General features: G+C 42.5%; 1 protein-coding gene across 1 annotated transcript; it reads left to right on the top strand.

Annotated features, from left to right (window-relative positions):
- Positions 1 to 112: 112 nt before the first annotated feature.
- On the top strand, positions 113 to 16,140 carry COQ5 (coenzyme Q5, methyltransferase). Its single transcript, XM_081251980.1, has 7 exons — positions 113 to 347; positions 3,841 to 3,990; positions 7,775 to 7,996; positions 12,910 to 13,016; positions 14,632 to 14,720; positions 15,323 to 15,434; positions 15,517 to 16,140. The coding sequence occupies exons 1-7, from the start codon at positions 146 to 148 to the stop codon at positions 15,616 to 15,618; spliced, it is 984 nt and encodes a 327-aa protein (XP_081108106.1). The 5' UTR covers positions 113 to 145; the 3' UTR covers positions 15,619 to 16,140.
- Positions 16,141 to 17,378: the final 1,238 nt, after the last annotated feature.

The raw sequence follows: 17,378 nt of genomic DNA, 5'->3' as shown, positions 1-17,378 counted from the left end.
GCCTCAGAATCCCAGAGATCCTGCAGAACTCCTTAATATCAGGTTTCAGGACGCCTTCAGCTAATAATGACTCTGGCCGGCCGCCGTCAGCCATCTAGTGAGGCAACGCGACATCCTGTCTGGCGGCGGTCACCCGACTGTCAAGATGGCGGCCCCCAGGAGCTGGGTTTTACGGAGCTTCTGCTGCCGTGAGTGGTCGCGAGTGTTGCCGGGCTGCAGGCTTCCCGGGCTTCGTAGCTCCTGGCCCAGGGGCCCGCTGGGTGCGCGGCCCTTGTCCCAAGAGAAGCGGGCAACCGAAACGCACTTCGGGTTTGAGACTGTGTCGGAAGAGGAGAAGGGGGGCAAAGGTGAAAAGGGTGAGAGGGGGGAGGGGGGAATCTGACCGTCTGCGATCTAGTTTCTTCTGCCCTTATTAAGGGTTGATTTAACGTCCTGTCGGCTCTGGTGCATTATCTTCTGCAGTCCTGACCTCCAAGGAGTATCCCCAGCCTAACCCTGCCAAACTGAGACGCTTCCTCTTTTTAAGTAATTATCACAAAACCCCATCAGTTGAGCGTTTATGATGTGCCAGGCAGTGTGCAGACATTGTTTACAATTCTCATTTCAACTTCCCGATGATGAATATTGCTATCCCATGTTACGTATGAGGAAATTGAGGCTTAAACGTTAAGCAAAAACTTGCCCAGTTTAACATAGCTAGTAAGTGGTGGAACTAGTATTCCAACCCAGTTTGGTCGGACTACAGAGCCCACGTTCTTAATCTCTTGCTAAAGGGATAGGCCATCTTTTATAAAAAGAAAGAAGGAAACTATTTTCTGTGTGCCTCAGCTTCCAAATTTGTCCGATAGGAATAATAGTAACTTTTTTCATAGAGTTCTTGTGAAGATTAGATTACTTCATACAGTGAAGAATTTTGAATAATGCCTGGCACTTCATAATTGCTCAGTAAATGTTAGATATTGTTGAGCAGTTTTTTGTGTTCACCATAAGCATAGGAAAGGAAAAGAACTTTTTAAAAACTCTGTACCATTTGTAATGGGGAAGGTATTATGCCCATATTACAGATGGATAAGGTGAGACTCTGAGAGGTTCCTTAACTTGGCCTATGGTCACCCAGGAAATAAGAGAAAGAGCCTACAACTGAATTTCCATCCTCTTATAGACTAGCACGTTGTATTACCTCTCACCTGAACCTTAACTAAATATTATACGTAGCTCTACTGTAACTCTTTGAATACTGAATTTAAATTAACATTTATTTCACTGTGAATCCCCAGAAAGCTAGGATGGTGGCTCATTCACGTCTGTATCCTCAGCACCTGATGCACATTGGGAGCTTGATAACTGATTATGGCGTGAAATAAATGGAGCCAAGTAAAACGATAGCAAACTTTTATTGAGGCCCTGAAACCTTTTAAAAATATTTCACATTAGTTCTTATAAATACAAGCGTATGAGGTAGGAACTCTTATCCTGTTTGTATAGATGAATAAACTACTAATAAGCGGCATAGCTGGAATTTGAATCCACATGGGTTGCTTCCAAAATAATAATAATGCTTAACCTCTGTATTGTGCTTTACAATGTATAAACAACATTTCACACAATGACGGGGGGGAAGAGTTACCCAGTAAGCTAAATACGACTTCCAGGTTGAGACCCAGGATTGAAGTACAGGCAATCTTCCCTTTGCACAATGATGCAGGACAGTAAAAATGTCCATGCAAGCTGAAATCATGACAATGACCTTAAGGATCAATGGGGAAAATTGCGATTGTTCCAGAACCTTTAAAAATTATCAAACATCAAAAACTCTCTTACTGTCAGTTATAAATGTATAAGGAAATGAAAAAATAGTAAAGTTGATATTTATTTAGCACACTGTCATTTAAAATTAGATTTAATTAATACAATTAGAATTTTCAATTGTTTAAATTTAAAATTTTAAATTAAACTAAAATCTAATAAAAAATTAGAAAGATTGAGAATTAAGTTGTTTTATTCCTTTGTAAAAAATTTACCACGAGTAGTTTAAACAGTGTTTGTGTCCTTTTTGGCATATAATTTACAGTAGGGAGTGAGCACCTTCTCCATGCCTCAGCAAACGGCCATACTTCTTTCTAAGGTTCAGTCAGCTTCTAACATTTTATCCTTTCACTTTCAATGTCATGAAATATCTCCAAGAATTCCTTTAATGTGAAATTTTTTGCTGGCATCATTTCCTCTGGGACATCTTCAACCTTTTCATCACAACCACATTCTCATTTACATCCATAAGTTAATTTTCCCAAAGTTCCTCTGGCTGCATATCTAAAGCCTCTCGAGCAGCAGCAGTATCAACATTCCCATGGTCATGTTTCTCCTGTAACTCCACTGACATATTCAAATTTCACTTCCAGGGTTATCACTTTTCATTATTTTGTTGCACTTTCATTTTCATTGGCCAATTTCCTCTTTCAGTTATCTAGTTTTGTAAAATGCCACAGAGATTTACAGCTGAGATAAGAAGATAACACAACTACATGCTTTGCTGTCTGCATGTGAACTGAATAACTGATGTCTAGTGACCAACCACCTACAAACTGAGAAGTGACATTATTGGCTTCTGATCATGATGCATATCTGTTATTTATGTATGATTTGTGGACTGAAGAACTACTAGCAGAATTTGTACTTTATGTAATTAGTCACAGTTAATAGACCACTGGATTTGAAGTTGCTGGAGGACTGGTATTATTGAACTAAACCACAGTAACTGAAATTCTTGTATATTAGAACCATGTAAAGCAAGAAGGGCTTATACTTAGTGGATTGAGCCTTAGTGTCCCTCTAAGTACCCCCAAAAAAGATGTTCAAAAGCAAAGAGCAAGCTTATAGGATCCCAAGGTTGAGAATAGACATTCAAGATTGAGTTAAAGGAGGGGGCTCTGTAGTCTGCTGATTCAGCAGAGGACAGTAATGTTTTGGGTCTAAGCAGCACATTTTATCTGAGGAACTCAACGTGTCTCCCCTTCATTACCTAATTCAGCCTTACAGCAGGCAGGTAGGGGGCTGGCGCTGATATTCTCATCTCATGGGCAGAAATTGAGGTGCAAAGAAGTTAAATATAGCCTGTACTTTAAAGTGTATTGGATAGTAAATTACTTAACTCTTCAGCTAGCCCAGATTCCACATTCTGCCTTAATCCTATGGAGGGTCATGAGGACCCTCTACAGTGTGACTTGGCCCTGATTCACATCCTGCCATCCATCTGCCCACCAAATTGTACATGAGGTTTTTCTCAGTGATGCTGGCAGAGATGAGCTGAGGTCTTCCCATCCATTTGTCATGTCTTTCTAATGGATTTTGTTGTCTTTTATTATAATAATATTAGAAACATTCCAACCCCCCACCGCCCCTTCCTCTAAGAAACAGAAACTGGGGAATTGCCTGACGGTCCAGTGGTTAGAACACAGCGCTTTTACTGCTGAGGGCGCGGGTTCGATCCCTGGTCAGGGAACTAAGATCCTGCAAGCCAAGCTGCGTGGCAAAAAAAAAGAAAAAGAAAAACAGAAACCTATTTAGTACTTAAGTATGTGCATGACATTATTACAAGGTAATGACCCTAGGTAAAGCTAACTAAGATAACAGAAAAGAGGTTGACTTCTTTCTTACATGATGTAATTTAAGCCTTTTTTAGAAGGGGTAATGTTAAGGTGAAGATTTGGGCATCAAGCATTATGACTTGGCTCCACCTTGCAGACAGTTAATTTCATGGGGGGGGAAGCTTTCTCCTCTTTCATTTAGGACTTTTCCAGGTTAATCTTATGAATAGTCCAATCATGTTGTATTTCTCTCAAGTCTATCAGGTGTTTGAAAGTGTGGCCAAGAAGTATGATGTGATGAATGATATGATGAGTCTTGGTATCCACCGTGTTTGGAAGGATTTGCTGCTCTGGAAGATGCGCCCGTTTCCGGGGACCCAGCTGCTGGATGTTGCTGGAGGCACAGGTAACATACAGTTCTGTATCCTGGGGTACCACTAAGCTCCTTTTATAAAAACTAGTGTCTCTTGGGACTTCCCTGGCGGTCCAGTGGTTAAGACTCTGCACTTCCGCTGCAGGGGGCACAGGTTAGATCCCTGGTCGGGGAACTGAGACCCCGCATGCCTCGCAGTGTGGCCAAAATAAATAAATAAGTAAAAAATAAAAATAAAATAGTTTTAAAAAATTAGTGTCTCTTGTTGGAATGAGCTAGCTCACCTACCATTAGCCTGAAGATAGTAATTGAAAATCAGTACACTTCTCAGAAAGATTTACTCTTTTCTTCTTAACTGAATGTCAGTCAAAAGCACAGAATATCAGCTTTGTGCCTGTCACTTTTCTAAAATTCAGAGGATTACAAAGTAAAACGACCAATTTTTAACTCCAGTGGCATTTCCCCATCTAAACAACCGTTTTACCTTCTGTTTAACCTTTATCCCACTTTCCCTCTTTCTTTGGTGTGGGGAAGTGGGAGAGCTTTTATCATGTTATGTAAGCTTTCTAGGCAGACTTTTCTGCCTAACCTACTATGATATCAGATATCAAAAGCTCATTTATTTATGCATGGTCCTTTGTTATTTGGTGCACACTAGGCATTTGGAGAGAAAAATGTCATAATGTGTAATATAATGTAATAATGTCATAATCTATACTAATAGGATAATGTATAATAATAAATTACAGTAGACAAATGTCCATGTTTGAAACATGCATATGTGTGGCTTTGTTGGTGTGGCCCTCTACCCAAAAGGAAGCACAGAGGGCAGTAAGGTGGAGGACGATTTAGCAGAATCTATCAAAATCTAAAATGCTTACAGTCTAGGATCCCACAGTTCAAATTCTAGATATGTAGTCTGAAAACAAAAACAAAAACTTGCACAGAGAGATAGCTACAGAAGGGGGTCAGTCAGAGCTGCTTCTATCTCCAATGTACCCCAGCCAGTAACATTACCACATGCTAGCAACTGCCCATTTAGAAAATACAATTGAAAAGTAATCCCATATATTTAAAAAGACATTGAAAAAGTAGAGCTACAAATATGCTCACTGCATAATTTTTAGTCATAGTGAAAAATTGGAAATAACCTATTTCTACCTCAATAAAGAAATGGCTTTAGGGACTTCCCTGGTGGCGCAGTAGTTAAGAATCTGCCTGCCAATGCAGGGGGCAGAGGTTCGATCCCTGGTCTGGGAAGATCCCACATGCCGCGGAGCAACTAAGCCTGTGCGCCACAACTACTAAGCCTGCTCTCTAGAACCTACAAACCACAACTACTGAGCCCATGTGCCACAACTAGTGAAGCCTGCGAGCCTAGAGTCCATGCTCCGCAACAAGAGAAGCCACCACAATGAGAAGCCCGTGCACCGCAATGAAGAGTAGACCCTGCTCACCACAACTAAAGAGAAAAGCCCACACACAGCACCGAAGACCCAACACAGTCAAAAAATAAAATAAATAAATATATATTTTTAAAAAAGAAATGGCTTTAAATTAAGATACATCAATACTATAAAATATTAGGTAGCTATTTAAAAGAATGAGGAAAGCCTATAAATACCAATGGAATGGTCTCAAGGACATATTAAGTGGGAAGAAAAAGAAAAGTTGTATACAATGCATATAATATGATCCCCATTTATGTTTTTAAGTTGTTTTATATGAGTACATATATTTAGATATATAGGAAAGTGACTAGAGAATACCTAATTGGATGGAGAGAATGGAAAAACTTAAGGATATATTTCTTGCAGTGTAAGAAATAAACAAAGACAAGGAAACTGCATTATAAAAAGGGAAATGTGATCCGGAGAGCACTGGCTTTGCCCGAACAATATTTACCTGGTCACAATAATGTACACACTTGATTTTCAGCTTTTAGACTCAAACCATCAACAAAGCACAGAAGACGTAGCTATAGAACAAATAAAATGTTATCAGGCTTGACAGAATAAAAATATATATATGATGGAATGCTGAAGGGAGTCAAGAGGTACTGTCTGTAGTTGGTGGAATAAGAAATAAAATACTGGGGTGGAGGGATAAATTTGGAATTGGGATTAACAGAGGTATACTACTATATATAAAATAAACAACAAGGACTTACTGTATAACACAGGGAACTGTATTCAATATCTTGTAATAACCTATAATGGAAAAGAATCTGAAAAAGAAAAAAAATGTATATATATGTAAAACTGAACCACTTTGCTGTACACCTGAAACATTGTATATCAACTATACTTCAATGAAAAAATTAAAATAAAAAAATATATTGATTAGTTTATTACTCTAGGTTACAAAGGTATCTGTGAGGAATTATGAAAAGTGATAAAATATATTGGGAGGATAAAAGCAAGCAGAGATGGGGGTGAGTAAAGAAGTAGCTGTAACCAACAGAATAAACAGTTAAAGGAGTTGGGAAGGATGGTCTGTGGGGAACTGAACTGGGAGTAGGAAGTGGTGTGGCAAGGAACTGTTGCTTGTGACTGTACCTTTACCTTTATGTTACTGTCATAAAAATTATTAGAAAAAGACTAGAAGGCTGCATGCTAAGCTCTAAACACTTGTTATGTCTGGAGAGTGTGGACAGAGAATGCAACTTTCATGTTTTATTCTACATGTTTAGGTATTGAGTCTTATAGTAAGAATGTGTCCATGCATTACATATGCAATTTTTTAAAGGTTTTTTTTTTTTTGCGGTACACAGGCCTCTCACTGCTGTGGCCTCTCCCATTGCGGAGCACAGGCTCCGGACACGCAGGCTCAGCGGCCATGGCTCACGGGCCCAGTCGCTCTGCGGCACGTGGGATCTTCCTGGACCGGGGCACGAACCCGTGTCCCCTGCATCGGCAAGCGGACCCCCAACCACTGCGCCACCAGGGAAGCCCGAGGTTTTTTTTTTTAATTAATTAATTTATTTATTTTTGGCTGCTTTGGGTCTTCATTGCTGCATGCAGGCTTTCTCTAGTTGCAGCAAGTGGGGGCTACTCTTCGTTGTGGTGCGCAGGCTTCTCACTGCGGTGGCTTCTCTTGTTGTGGAGCACAGGCTCTAGGCGCACGGGCTTCAGTAGTTGTGGCACGTGGCCTCAGTAGCTGTGGCGCACGGGCTTAGTTGCTCCGCAGCATGTGGGGTCATCCTGGAGCAGGGCTTGAACCCGTGTCCCCTGCATTGGCAGGCGGATTTTTAACCACTGAGCCACCAGGGAAGTCCAGGTTTTTTAAAGAATCTTAGACGTTAAAAATTTGCTGTTAAAAAGAAAAGTTACTGGGCTTCCCTGGTGGCGCAGTGGTTAAGAATCCGCCTGCCAATGCAGGGGACATGGGTTCAAGCCCTGGTCCCCGAAGATCCCACGTGCCGTGGAACAACTAAGCCCGTGCACCACAGCTACTGAGCCTGCGCTCTAGAGCCCACGAGCCACAACTACTGAAGCCCGCACACCTAGAGCCTGTGCTCCACAACAAGAGAAGCCACCGCAATGAGAAGCCTGTGCACCACAATGAAGAGTAGCCTCCGTTCGCCGCAGCTAGAGAAAACCGGCGCACAGCCAGGAAGACCCAACGCAGCCAAAAATAAATAAATAAAATATATAAAAATAAAAATTAAAAAAATAGTTACTGTTGAGATGAGTACAAACTTCAATTTTCATACACTCCTCAACCCCTGTACCTTTGTTGCTCCTTTTGGGTTTAAGAAATGCTGGGTTTTTGTTTTTGTTTGTGTTTGATCTTTCCTCCTGTTGGCTTCCCACAGGTGACATTGCATTCCGGTTCCTTAATTATGTTCAGGCACAGCATCAGAGAAAGGAGAAGAGGCAATTAAGGGCCCAACAAAATTTATCCTGGGAAGAAATTGCCAAAAAGTACCAGAATGAAGAGGATTCTTTGGGCGGTTCTCATGTCATGGTCTGCGACATCAACAAGGAGATGCTAAAGATTGGAAAACAGAAAGCCCGTGCTCAAGGATACAAAGCTGGTAAGTCCTGCAGAAAGTGGACCCAGAGGAGATGTTGATATGTTTATAAAATAAGATGGAATATGTACAATGCTGAAGTGCTTTCTCTTCCAGGTTTCAAAAACTTACAGATAGGTAGGAGTGGAGGATAATTTGTGTGGCTGCGTCCAGCATGTGTGCTGTTACGTACATTATTTCAGCAACCCAGGGAGTTAGATTATCAGCCACATGTGACAGGGTAGATAACCCAAACCCAAAGAGGTTAAGTATCTGCTTCAACTAACACAATTTAAATGGCAGATCCGGAATGGGGGCTGGCTCTTTGGATCTCAGCTCTTGGACACTGAGACAAGTTTGGCTTTTAATTCCCAGCAGCTCCCCAGTGACCCCCATGCCCTGTTCTTGAGCCATTTCATCTCCCTCCCAAAACTAAGCTCTGCTTCAGCTTTCAAACCAGGGCTCCTGGGGCCTGGACATTTCCCATGTGGGGCTCTTTTTACAGCCAGTCTTTGCTCCAGAGCACCTCTACCCCACCCCCACCATTGGGTGGGCTGAGACTTTCTCAGATCTTCATCCAGGTCTAATGGCTTTGTTTTTGGGGGGGGGGAGGGAGGGAGGGAGGGAGGGAGGGAGTGAGTGTGTGTGTGTGTGTGTGTGTGTGTGTGTGTGTGTGTGTGTGTGTGTGTGTGTGTGTGTGTGTGTGTGTGTGTGTGTGTGTGTGTGATTTATTTATTTATTTTAATACATCTTGGAATATAATTGCTTCACAATACTGTGTTAATTTCTGTTGTACAACAAAGTGAATCAGCCATATACACACATACATCCCCATATTCCCTCTTGAGGCTCCCTCCCACCCTCCCTATCCCATCCCTCTAGGTCATCACAAAGCACCGAGCTGACCTCCCTGTGCTATGCTGCTGCTTCCCACTAGCTATATCTCTTACATTTGGTTGTGTATATGTATGTCGATGCTACTCTCACTTTGCCCCTCACCCGCTGTGTCCTCAAGTCCATTCTCCACGTCTGCGTCTTTATTCCTGCCCTGCCACTAGGTTCATCAGTACCTTTTTTTTTTGATTCCAAATATATGCGTTAGCATACGGCATTTGTTTTTCTCTTTCTGACTTACTTCACTGTGTGTGACAGACTCTAGGTCCATCCACCTCACTGCAAATAACTCAATTTCGTTTCTTTTTATGGCTGAGTAATATTCCATTGCAGGTCTAATGGCTTTTCCCACACAGCCTTGCTTCCTCTCCTTTTTATTTTTCCCAGGTGTCTCCTCTCACCCCCATCCCCAAAAAGAAAAAAAACCTTTTGCCCTCCTACCTCTGTTTCATCGTGGGTTTCTCAGAGGGCCCAGCTGATGCAGTTGAAGAATCACCCGTAAATGGTACTCCTCAAATTTCCCTAGCACGGTACTCTCAGTGGCCAATGGGAGAATGCCTGGCTATCTCCAGGAACCTGTTGCAGCCTCCAAATAGACAGTTTCTGCTCTAGCTTAAAGATATACATTTTGCATTTGGCTTTCTGTTTGTTTTCATATTTTGAAATACTTTTGCCCCCTGTTTTTTGCCCCAGTAGAAGTACTGATCTGGCAGCTGCAGCACATTTACCCAGCTCTTCAGAGCCGCTGCACTGCCCTCTTCCACGCTGGCCGAGCGCTGCAGGCAGCCCCCGTGAGAGGCAGTGGTGCACAGCAGAGGAAGCCAAGTCCCTTGGGTCCCTATCAGCACTTCTCCCCTCCCCCACCCCCACCATGAGTGTCTATGGTTATTTTAGCTCAATTCTGCTGCCTCCTCCTCCTCCCACCCACAGAATGAGCTGCCTAGACGAACTGCAGCCCACTTGGCCCCCCAAATGAAGGGCTCTTTTGTTAACCATCAACACTGATCAGAAGGCTGACAGTCACTAGTGTTTCTAGACAAAGGCACCGTGTTCTTACTCCTACTGAGAAACGTGTTTCCCTTCTCTCTGGTGCTTAGCCACGAAGACTGGAGAACAAAGATGGAAATGATGGGTAATGTTCCACCTCTCGAATCATCTCTTCCATAGCACAGCTTGCCCTTCAGGCTCTCCTAACAGCCAAGAAATCCACCTGCGTAGGAATCATTACATGCTGCATAGTATGGTTTTATCTTTCCTCCTTGCTTTATCAATCTCCAATAATACCTTTGCAAAAAATATCATGCAAAAAAATTTGAAACTAAGTAGGAAGGTCCTAGAACTGATTTAATAGTTTAAAAAATTAATGTGTAAAGGCATTTTTGTGTGTAGTACTATTATGTGTTTTACTTACATGTAGCACTTCCTCCCAAAATGGAAGCTTGGAGGGCAGGAACCTTAAAAAGATTATTTGATGGTTTATAAAAGTGATATATTTGGGAAAATTTTGGATATTAGAAATCAAAAATTTGAAAAGGTATTAAGAAGTAAATATTAACCAGAGTTTCAGCATCCAGAGATGACCCTCAATATATTTCCTTCCTAGCTTTTTCCTAATCATTTTCTTTTTATAAAATTGAGAACATCTTATGTATATAATTTAGTATCCTGCTTTATTTAATTCAGCATTGTATCATGAGATTTTCCCATGTTATTAAAAACTCCTGGGAATTCTCTGGCGGTCCAGTGATTAGGACTGCACACTCTAACTGCTGAGGGCTCAGGTTCGATCCATGGTCAAGGAACTAATATCCCACAAGCCACATGGTGCAGCCAAAAAAAAAAAAAAAATTTCCTTAAAATCATTTTTTTTTTTTTTTTTTTTTTTTTTTCTTTTTGCGGTATGCGGGCCTCTCACTGTTGTGGCCTCTCCCGTTGCAGAGCACAGGCTCCGGATGCGCAGGCCCAGCGGCCATGGCTCACGGGCCCAGCCGCTCCGCGGCATATGGGATCCTCCCAGACCGGGGCACGAACCCGTATCCCCTGCATCGGCAGGCGGACTCTCAACCACTGTGCCACCAGGGAGGCCCTAAAATCATTTTTTATGATATTCCCTCATATGGATGTTTTATGATTTGCATAACCAATTTACGTAACTAGTTGATCTTTCTTTTTTTCTGATGTTCTTGCATGTAGCACAATGTTGTAACATCCTTATTTGTAAATTTTTGCATGCATCATTATTTTCTTTTTACTGACTATATATTTGGACAAGTGTTTAGGCTCTCTAGATCTCAATTACCTTATCTATAAAATGTAGAAAATAATAACCCTTCTCACAGTAGGAGGTACTATCCCATAACTGTTAAAAACACAGGCTCTGGAATAAAACTTCCTGAGTTCTAATCCATCTGTGTGACCTTAGGCAAGCTACTTCAATCTTTCTGATACTCAATTTTGTTCACCTGAAACATGAAGATGATAGTACGGCTGTCTCAGAGTCGGTATGAGGATGTGAGAAGATAATGTATGCGAAGTGATGACACAGACCCTGCCATCATGGGCTTAGTAAGCAGTAGCTTTGATGATGATGTCATTAATGTCCTCCTCCTAAAATTCAAATAGCTAGGTCAAAGGATATACTTATTACTAGGGCTCTTGTTAAATACTGCTGGCATGCCTTCCAGGAGGGTTATTTCCATTGACCTTCCCCTATAGTGCCTTCCTTCTATATCATACTTTTTTTTTTTTAAGTTCCATTGAGACACCGAACGTGACAGTGCTTTTATTTTATTTATTTATTTATTTATTTAAGGAAGCCAAATGTTTTATTTTATTTTATTTTAAATTTATTTATTTATTTACTTATGGCTGCATTGGGTCTTTGTTGCTGCTCGCGGGCTTTCTCTAGTTGCGGCGAGCGTCGGCTACTCTTCATTGCAGTGCACGGGCTTCTCATTGTGGTTGCTTCTTTGTTGTGGAACACGGGCTCTAGGTGCACGGGCTTCAGTAGTTGTGGCTCACAGGCTCTAGAGCACAGGCTCAGTAGTTGTGGTGCTCAGGCTTAGTGGCTCCGTGGCATGTGGGATCTTCCCAGACCAGGGCTCGAACCTTGTCCCCTGCGTTGGCAGGCAGATTCTTAACCACTACACCACCAGGGAAGTCCCTCTATCATACTTGATGTCTGATTCACTGCAAGTTGAATAATATTAAAGCCAAATCAGGATCCTCAGAGGACATAGCTACCCTGATGGGGAGCTCCCTTGGGTGTTTTCTGAATTCATGACCAGACTTGCAGTCAAGACACTCTGCTTCGCTATGACTCCAGGAGAACCAATATAATTATACTAAATTACATACTTAGAATACTTCCAATGACTGTCTGAAGTAGGTACTATTATTGACTCCATTTTACAGATGAGGAAACAAAGTAGTTTATTAAACATTATATAGCTAATAAATGGGGAAGCTGGAATTAGAACACAGGCAACCCCAGGACCTGGGCTCTTAACCACAGTGCTTTACACAAAACACCTAGTTGGATAAAAATTGCTTAAGGGTAAGGCATAACTAAGTGACCAGTGTCTACTCTGAGAGCCTTGGAGGGACTTCCTGCTAAACTTCAAGGGCACCAGCTTCACATTCTCAGGACTGGAGGACACCGTGAAGACGGTGGCCAGGAATCCACTGGAGAAGGCAGGTGTGCATTTTCTGACACCACTTCAGATACCACACGTGTGATGTTTGCCCGGCACCAAACAGCTCTCCAGTTCTCCAGCGCCAACCAGCTCTCCAACAATTCAGTTCAGTTCTGACACTAATTACCCAGAGTTAGCGTCAGATTCCACAGGTTTAAGGGCTAATTGCCACAGGACTGCCCCCACTTCACAAGCCAGCCGCCAACAGGGTGTCCACGGTACCCACAGTTCTGTCCGGCCTACTGCAAATTCAGGGTTTCCCACGACCCCCTCCTCAGGTTTGACAGTTCACTGGGTGCAGAGGAGACAGCTGTCCAGACTGAGGCCAGAACTGCTTTTCTCTTTCAGGACTTGCTTGGGTATTGGGAGACGCTGAAGAACTGCCCTTTGATGATGACAAGTTTGATGTTTACACCATTGCCTTTGGGATCCGGAATGTCACACACATCGATCGGGTAATGAATGGCTGCATCCGCTTGCATGACTCAGGATATTAGTTCTCCTGGAGTGGCTCCACCGTGAATGAGGAAAGGGAGAGATTCTTCTCTGGGCTCAGCTCCTGAGTTGAATGTTTCAGACTTAGAGGTCTTAATCCTTTAAATTGCCAATTTTCCTGCCCACAAAATTGAAAAAAAAAACACAGAGCAGATCCCCACAGAAGCCTTTGTTGCTTGGGTTGGTATTTACATCTTTTAAAAAAAAATTTATTTATTTGGCCGCATCAGGTCTTAGTTGCGGTGGCGGGCTTCTCTCTAGTTGTGGCACGCGGGCTCCTGAGTGCGTGGTCTTAGTTGCCCCGTGGCATGTGGGATCTTAGTTCCCCAACCAGGGATCAAAACCCGCGTCCCCTGCGTTGGAAGGCACATTCTTAACCACTGGACCACCAGAGAAATCCCGGTATTTACATTTTTGAGACTGTCAGTCTTGCTCTCTCATTTCATCTGCTTCCTCTCGCTTGTGAAGCCACCTGACTCTGACACTGCAGACCAGAGGGATTTCCAAGGCTGACAGAGAAAAAGGCACTCAAACCCTATTTTGGCAGAAAGTAGCTAGATTCATGGTTCCTCTGTAGGAAGAAGGGAATGTTCAGCTCTTAATCTGATGCAGCTCTTCTTTATTTCTGCTTGAACATTCTGTTCAAACATTTGAAGATGGTAAGCAAGGCACCCAGTTTCATTTCTGTAATGTGGACTCCAGTTGCCTAGTTGCCTGCTTTAGGTGGGACATCCTTTATGGTGTACTTTAGCTTCATTTTTATGACCTGTCCTGTGTCTGTAGCCAGTTTATTATTCCTTTTAAATTAAAAAAATAATAATAAATTTTAGTAGATTCAAAGTTCAAAAGGCACAAACGGATATATCAGTAAAAGTCTTCACCTTGTGTCCCAACCATTCAGTGCCTCCTCCCCCTGCTGTCACCAATTTCTTAATGTTGCTTTGCAAAGATGTCTTGTGCATATTAAGTGTATTTATTTTCTTTTTTTGTACAAATATTAGCATATGAAACATTTTGCCCATTGCTTTTTTTTCCCTTAAAAATATACCTGCAGACTTTTCCATGTCAGCACATAAAGAACACTGGCTCTTCCTTTTTTTAATAGCTGCATTCCCTTTGTATATATATTCCATAATTTAGCATCTCTCATTAATGGTTAAGATACTTCTAATCTTGTGCTGTTCAAATCGTGCCATAATGAATAACCCATGTCATTTCCACAGTAGAAACATTTCTGTAAGATAGATTCCTTGAAGTAAAATTGCTGGATCAAAAAGGAATATCCATTGTGATTTTGAGAAGTCATTCAAAAATTGCCACCTGTGGGGGGGTTGTACCAATCTGAGTCAGTTTAGATTACTCCAAGTAACCTTCTCTAGTCACGGGCAGCAGAATGCCTAAAAAATTTAGGAGACTGTGGGTTATCTCTGCTATTACAGCTTCCCAGCTGAGAGTGAACACGGGATCTGTGGGAAATAACTTTTATAATGCCCATAGGAGCTGACGCCGCCTCAGCCTCCCAGAGTTGAATGAGGGCTGCTGACGAGTGTGTTCTGTTGTCCCTGTCTTGCTCAGGCGCTCCAGGAAGCCCATCGTGTCCTGAAGCCAGGAGGACGGTTTCTCTGTCTGGAGTTCAGCCAAGTAAACAATCCGCTCGTATCCAGGTTGGTATTGTTAACAGGGCTTGATTTTCTTCATCTAGCCAAGCGTTTCCCATCCCAAAGTGGACAGAAAATAGCCAGTAAGCTATAAGCATGAACTTCATAGTTCAGTGTCCCAGAGTCCCTGAGGGACAGTGCCACCTCTGAGGTCAGCCATTTCTGAATGACAACACCTAGGCCAGAAGGGTCTCAAACCAGTAACCAGAGACTCAAGTGGGCCCACATATGTATTTTGTTTGACTCATGGTTATTTTAAAAATTGACTTAGATGTCCATATTTTAAAATCAGGAAATTTTACATAAAAATCTAGATTTCCAGCTTCACTTGAGAAATCAGATATATGGCAACCCTGGTTAAGCCCATATTCCCACATGGCAATAGTCAGAGCTGAATAGTAACTGCCCCTTCTCCACTATTCTGGTACTTCCTAACTGTGCCTGTCACCACAACCTCACTACTCCCTAGGCTCTTGCACCTGGCCCACTTCACTTATTTCAGGTACCTGCTTGACCCTTATAGGCATTTGAGTTTATAATCCCAGGCTTAGACCTTCTTGCTTATTAACGGTCATGTTCTAATCTTAATCTTTTGCCTTTTTGTTTAGGCTCTATGATGTATATAGCTTCCAGGTCATTCCTGTCCTGGGAGAGGTCATTGCAGGAGATTGGAAGTCCTATCAATACCTTGTAGAAAGTATCCGACAGTTCCCATCTCAGGTACAAAACTTCTATAGCTTACAACAAAGGCCCTACAGTTGAAATCCAGGCGATTTTTGCTGTATCCTTCTTTGTGTTTTAGGAGGAATTCAAGGAGATGATAGAAGATGCAGGTTTTCAGAAGGTGACTTATGAAAATCTAACATCAGGCATTGTAGCCATTCATTCTGGCTTCAAACTGTAACTCCTTTAAGATCCTGGAGTGTGAACCAGTCACATCCTGTCAAAAGGCTGGAGCCGAAGGATAATGTGGTTAGTGAGACCAGCACAACATCTCCTCTTAAGGCTGTGCGCCTTGGACTCATGTTCTGATGTGACCAGTCTCAAAGTGAAAGAAACAAGCTTCTGTCACTTTATTGTAGCTTTCCTTTGGGGCTGCTTCAGGCCTTCTCCCAGAGGTATTTGGTCTGTACTTTTTGCTTAACTCCTAATTCTTCTTGGCTCTGTAGTATGTGGTTAAGGAAAACCAGCACTAAAACTCAGTTTTGAAGTGTATTTGTGGCTTCTCTGCCAGTGCTGCCTTCCAGAGGGATAATGAATCATTAGAACCCAATGATGATTTGAACCAGAAAACTTCCTAGCTGTACCCAAGTCCATCTTTCAGCCTAGGACTAAGTCTGGGGCCAAAAGCCAAGGCCCAAATTAGAGGGCTAAGGATCACAACTAGAACTGTACACTGTAACACTAAATGAGTTTACAATTTTCATGGGTTTTGTCATTTTTTTCTTGAGGTAGGTGGAAGAAATACACTTTCATCACTATTCATTCAGTTCTTCTACCAAAAGCCACTACTGTGTCCTCAGTGCCTGTCATGAAGGAAACTTGACAAATCCTCGTTGAAAGAATAAATCTACCTGATTTCACGTCTTACAAAGAGAGATTCTTTGTCAGGATACGTTTGAGGTCAGGGTCTTATAGCCAAACAAAAAAGTTTGATAACTATTTGTCTAGCCAAACCCCCTCCAGTACTCAGCAGAGCTGGACAGAGCTCTTGTCTCCTTAATACAGTCCACTCTTTGATGTTAAAATGAGACCATAAATATTTTCAGTGCAGATGAAACTTAAGGGTTTTTTTGGGGGGTGGGGGAGGGTTGGTAAGAAATTGCAGAAATCAACCTGTGAGTTGGCTGGCAGTTGAATTGCAGAGACCTTAGTTCAAGGCTATTTGAAAAGTCTTCAGATATGCTGCCTCTTGCCCCAGCACAGAAGGGGTCATTTACCCCTCACGTGAGTCACGACCTTCACTCACAAGATTGTGCCCTTGTCACTGAAAAGCTTCCAGATACAGCACTCTATATACACCTGTCTCAAAGAACAGCACCTAAGAACAATTGATAAAATGCTAAACCTTAGGGCTTCCCTGGTGGCACAGTGGTTGAGAGTCCGCCTGCCGATGCAGGGGACACGGGTTCGTGCCCCGGTCCGGGAGGATCCCACATGCCGCGGAGCAGCTGGGCCCGTGAGCCATGGCCGCTGAGCCTGCGCGTCCGGAGCCTGTGCTCCGCAACGGGAGAGGCCACAACAGTGAGAGGCCCGCGTACCGCAGGAAAAAAAAAAAAAAAGCTAAACCTTAGAAAAACTTTTGAGTTTTGTTTTCAGCCAGCTGGCGCCTTTGAAATTAACAAGGAGCAAGCACTAAAAAAAACTTCATGGATCATCAACCCAGTCCTCTCTCAGCGGCAATGTGATTCTCATATCTGAATCAAGAAAGAGAAGTTAAAAGCTGTCACTTCCTGGCGGTAGATATGGGCCTGATCACTCCCATTGTCCAGCTGTTTGTGGCCTGAAAGCAGCTGGAGACTGGAAGTAGAGCTAAAATCGACAAGATTGATGCAGCTTTGAAAGCCAAACACCTGTTGGGCTTCAAACAAATATAGCCAGGTCACAAAAGAGGAAAAGGAGGTAGAAAAAAGATGTATTACAGGAGCATTCTCAGTCTGTTCA

This window comes from Mesoplodon bidens, assembly GCF_964165515.1.
Source record: "Mesoplodon bidens genome assembly, chromosome: 13".
Taxonomy (NCBI): domain Eukaryota; kingdom Metazoa; phylum Chordata; class Mammalia; order Artiodactyla; family Ziphiidae; genus Mesoplodon; species Mesoplodon bidens.
Note: the sequence above shows the minus strand (reverse complement) of the source record. Positions and strands in the feature narration are given on the sequence as shown.

What these genes read in the sequence shown, in the direction of transcription:
- COQ5 (XM_081251980.1), top strand. Translation starts at nt 146, where the DNA reads ATGGCGGCCCCCAGGAGCTGGGTTTTACGGAGCTTCTGCTGCCGTGAG. An exon ending in GGATGTTGCTGGAGGCACAG is followed by an intron (nt 3,991 to 7,774) that starts GTAACATACAGT and finishes GGCTTCCCACAG; the next exon opens with GTGACATTGCATTCCGGTTC. An exon ending in TCCGACAGTTCCCATCTCAG is followed by an intron (nt 15,435 to 15,516) that starts GTACAAAACTTC and finishes TTTGTGTTTTAG; the next exon opens with GAGGAATTCAAGGAGATGAT.